Here is a 5,000-nt window from a genome sequence, read left to right on the forward strand (position 1 = left end):
AAAAGGAAGGAGAGGAGAGGGAAGAGAGGGATAAGAAAGGGAGAGAGGAGAAAAATGGAAGAAAAAGCAAGGAGAGAAGAGGAGGTACGAGAAGAGATGAGAGAAACGGGAGGAACAGGAGAGGGGGGATGGGAGGAGAGCAGGGGGGAGAGGAAGGGAGTTAGATTGGAGTCGTGGAAATAAAAGAAAAAAAAATGTCGTGATGAGGAGATAGGGAGGGGGAGGGGGAGGGTGTGGTTAAAGAACGCCCGAGTTGAAAAAAAAATCGAAAAAAAACGAGATAAACTGAGGTAGTGGTAGAGTTAGTCATGTTCAAACTTATCTAATTGTTGGAACTGATGCAAGAGGAAGGAAGAGGAAGAAGGAAACAAATAAACGTAGGAAGAGAAGAGGCAAAGAGACAGAAAAATCGAGAATGAAAAGACACAGAGAATCTTAAAGTAATATCGAGAAATTCCGACTGGCAAAAACGTAAATTGAGACAATAAAGAGAGGATATAAATGAAATGAGATGTAAAATAGGACGAAAATAAGCGAATAAGAAAGAAAAACGGGAGTGTGTGAACGAGGAGAGAATAGATAACAGAGAAGACAAAAGTAAAAAATTACAGAGAACGAGAGAGAGAGAGAGAGAGAGAGAGAGAGAGAGAGAGAGAGAGAGAGAGAGAGAGAGAGAGAGAGAGAGAGAGAGAGAGAGAGAGAGAGAGAGAGAGAGAGAACGAGTTAGATGGATAGGCACAGAAAGAGGAGGGACGAGAGAGAAAAAGATAGGTAAACATGAATAGTTGGATAGATGGATGGATAGATAGATAAGAGAGAGAGAGAGAGAGAGAGAGAGAGAGAGAGAGGGAGACGAGAGAAGAGAGAGAGAGAGAGAGAGAGATGAGAGAGGAGAGAGAGAGAGAGAGAGAGAGAGAGAGAGAGAGAGAGAGAGAGAGAGAGAGAGAGAGAGAGAGAGAGAGAGGAAAGAGAGGAGGATGGAAGGGAGGAGGAGGGAGGGGGGACGTGGTAGGAGGTCAGTGCTCCAGGATGCAGAGATGAGCTATAGCGAGGGAAGAGCCACCAGACCCTCTCCTCCTCATCCTCCTCTTCCTCCTTCTCCTTCCCTTCATCCTCTTCCAATTCATGTCCTTCGTCTTCCTTCCCCCTTTTCTTCTACTTCTATTTTTTTCTTTCTCCTCCTCCTCTTCCTTCTTCTCTACTTCTTTTTTCTCCTAATATTCTTCGTCTTTCTCCCCTTCTTCCTCTTCCAATTCCTTACTTCTTTCCTTCCTTCCTTCTTCCTCCTCTCCTCCTCCTCCTCCTCCTCCTCCTCCTCCTCCTCCTCCTCCTCCTCCTCCTCCTCCACCTCCACCATCATCTCTTCTTCCTCCCTCTCCTCCTCCTCCTCCTCCTCCTCCTCCTCCTCCTCCGCCACCTCTTCCTCCACTCTCCGGAATCCCGCCCCTGACTCCGGCCTGGAATTCCGCAGCCCCGGCCGCCCCCACGAGTGGCTTGGGGGTCGAGGACGAGCTCTAATTGCACTCACCCGCGCCTGCTTCGTGGCCCTCGCAGTTTTCACCGCGAGAAACCGCTACTTCCGTTTCCAGGCCGAGGAGGTGGTGGAGGGAGATGGAGGTGGAGGGAGGAGGAGGAGGTGGAGGGAGGAGGAGTAGGAAGTGGAGGGAGGAGGAGAAGGAAGTGGAGGGAGGAGGAGGAGGTGGAGGGAGGAGGAGGAGGTGGAGAGAAGAAGAGAAGGAAGTGGAGGGGAGGAGAAGAGAGGTGGAGGAGGAGGAGGAGGAGGAGGAGGAGGAGAGAGGAGGAGGAGGAGGGAAGAGGAGGAGGAGGAGGAGGAGGAGGAGGAGGAGGAGGAGGAGGAGGGGAGGAGGAGGAGGGAGGAGAGGAGAGAGAAGAGGAGGAGGAGGAGGAAGAGGAGGAGGAGGAGGAGGAGGAGAGGAGGAGGAGGAGGAGGAGGAGGAGGAGGAGGAGGAGGAGGAGGAGGAGGAGGAGGAGGAGGAGGAGGAGGAGGAGGAGGAGAAGGAGAGGAGAGGTGAAGGAGGAGGAGGGGTAATGGTGGAAACAGATGAAAAGGATGCGAGATGAAGGTTAAGATGTGGATGTGGAGGAGGAAGACGTGGTGGCGGTGGAGGAGGAGGAGGAAGTTAAGACAGAGAGGGAGATGGAGGCGAAAGTGAAGGCAGAGAACGGGGAGGGCGATGACGACGGCGAAGAGGAGGAAGGGGAAGAAGAGATGGAAAAAGAAGAAGTAGACGCGAAGAAGTAAGAATGAAAATAAATAAATAAATAAATAAACAGAGGAGTTGAAATGAGTGTAGAAAAGGGATGCGAGGAGGAGGAGGAGGAGGAAGAGAAAGAAAAAGAGGTGGAGCGAAGACTTCACGGGCGGCAACAACCAATGAAGGGAGTGGAGGAGGAGGGGAGGGAGGGAGGGAGGGAGGGAGGGAGGGAGGAGTATCACCCCCCCCTCCCCAACTCCATGACTCCCCTTCTCCCCCCCCCCCCACACACACCTCAGCTTCCATAGCACCTGCTCGCTGTAACAAACTACAGGCAAAAAACGAAGAGATATCTTGTTCTTCTTTTCTAAATTATGTTGCCGGACACGTGGGTCGTGTCATTTGCTTGTTTTTCGCTTTAAATCTTTTCGGTTTCATTCTTTTTTTTGTTGATGTTTCTGTTGTTATTGTTATAATCCTTATTATTATTGTCAATACTATTACTATTATTATTGTTGTTGTTGTTATTACTATTATTATAAATATCATTGCTATGATTATAATGATAGTGATATGAGAATTATAGCAATGATGGTAATGATAATGGTAATATTACTTATTCTTAATACCATCATTGCTTTTATTATTCTCATTTTCATTATCAGTATCAGTATCATCATAATCATACTTATCAGAATCATTATCATCATTACTATTATTATCATTTCTGTTATAATTATTATTAAATTTAAAAGTAGTAGTAACATTTTTTAAATATCTTTATTATCATTACATGACCATCAGCATGATTTCACATTATTCTTACTATCTTCCTTCATTTCCCCGATTCTAGCTTGTGAGGGATGCATGTGTATCTCAGCACGTACACATTACAAATGCCTATAATGCTATCAGTTGTGTTCTTTTCGTTGGCAGAAAACCATACATTTTCTGTCATGAGTTGTGTCTCAAAATACGCAGAGTTAAAAAAACAGTTTGTTGAACAAAATGTTATCTGAAATATGCAAATACAATTCAGATTTTACCTTCATTACCATGAAGGCTTGATGTTTTTTGTCATGTTCTTTCTAGAACAATTTACAAAAGAAATTGAAATCTTCATATTTTAAGGATGCCTCGTGAAAGAAAACGGCTATGAAATAACACCTTCAGGGATAAACTATAGTATTTCCTTTTCCATTTTTTTCTGTGCTACGAACTCTAGTTTAGAGTATAGTAAAACACAGTTTACGTAATCACTCCAAATGTCAATTCTAAAAACTTTAATGAAATATGTCGTATATATCTCCAAGTTACATATACAAAAGATATAACCAGATCAAATAAAGCCACGGTACATGTTATAGAGTAGAGAGTCATCATAAATTGTGACATACCTGTTAACCCTGCAATGTAGTCATGTTAATACGAGTCGGGTACTGGGCACAGAAAGAACATCATACGTTTCACAAGGTTATTTTATGCATGCTGGCTTATCTAAAAACAATACACAATCACGTAATCGTAGTCTAAACAACACAAGCGTAAACACATGCAATAAGCAATATAACCTTACCACAGGATTCAAGCACAATTTACGGCATTCAGTCTACTACTCATGTGCAAATCGATTCCTGCGACAAATAGTCATGCAAAATACCTAGTTGAGTTTATATAGTTTAATTAATTTTCTTGGATGCTAAAAACCGACAATTACTATAAATTGCTCAAGTTTTACGAATTCTACTAACAAGAGATAAGCACGTCTATGGACAACTTGACAGATATATATGCTTAACACAGTATTGTATGACAACTTCTACATACGTTCCATTATACCATATTCTTTAACGGAATCTAAGCTACGGGGGTATGGACAATGGCGTTGTATACAAAGAACAGAAGGACAATAAATCAAGATAACCTAATGCGCAGACTTCTTACAGAAAAGACTCTAGTTCTCTGCGTCAAACTCCAAGGTCATGCGTGGAAATATCTCCAAAGAAAACGGTAGTTTTGTTGGATACACTGCGATATATACATTACTTTAAGTGATTACTGTTAAAATATTTCTTCTAGCCATGCACTTCATGCATTCTATTATATTAATAGTGCATCTAGTTCACAAAGTCATTCTAAGTGTGCTCCTGAAAGAAAATCAGTAAAGAATATACGTGTGACAAATCAAACAATGAAAACGCTGGAAAAATGTTTGTTTTCCAGAAAAAAATGTAACCACTCTCAAGAACCACATGCTTACGGGAGAAACCCATAACCCCATCAAATAAAGAAAAAATAAACTCCATCCTTTGGCGTGCACAACCAGGGAATGAGGAGCGTGCACACGTGGTCGTGGAAGTATTTTCAAATCGTATTGTGAAACGAAACTCGGCAGAGCTCCCGGTGAGTGTCTCGTCTCGTGTTTATCATCGTTACGTGCCTTTCTCCCCGTGACGCGAAATGCATTGAAAGAAAATGAATGCCCTAAAGGGGAACAGGGCTTGGTTAATTGGAGACGGACCGTCAAAAGGATCACTGCTTCGTCCACTTCAAATACGGTTGCTAAAAATACTCCAGAAGGAGACACTAACCTCTCCCATAGTATGAAACTGTGGTCGTTGAAGGTAGGCACTGTGTGTTGAGGGTTCATCTGTATACAGAATAACGAGACAACAGAGTTAGAACACTGAACAAACGACATGTACATCAGAGAAGGTGACAGTGACAGACAATAAAGGAAAACAATAAAGGCAAACATGAGAAAACGTCGTTGTGTTCACTCCC

General features: G+C 43.3%; 1 protein-coding gene across 6 annotated transcripts in view; it reads right to left on the bottom strand.

Moving 5' to 3' along the window:
* The window catches only part of LOC119572247 (glutathione S-transferase 1-like), a 259,087-nt gene that overhangs the window by 36,219 nt on the left and 217,868 nt on the right, over nt 1-5,000 (bottom strand). For 2 of the 6 annotated variants that reach the window (XM_037919245.1, XM_037919246.1), the window contains one exon: nt 4,808-4,866. The exons of the other annotated variants lie outside the window; for them this stretch is intronic. In XM_037919245.1, coding sequence (XP_037775173.1) covers nt 4,808-4,866 — 59 coding nt within the window. The remainder of the gene's footprint in view (nt 1-4,807; nt 4,867-5,000) is intronic. 6 annotated transcript variants of the gene reach the window in all.

Source organism: Penaeus monodon, chromosome 4, assembly GCF_015228065.2.
Source record: "Penaeus monodon isolate SGIC_2016 chromosome 4, NSTDA_Pmon_1, whole genome shotgun sequence".
Lineage (NCBI taxonomy): Eukaryota > Metazoa > Arthropoda > Malacostraca > Decapoda > Penaeidae > Penaeus > Penaeus monodon.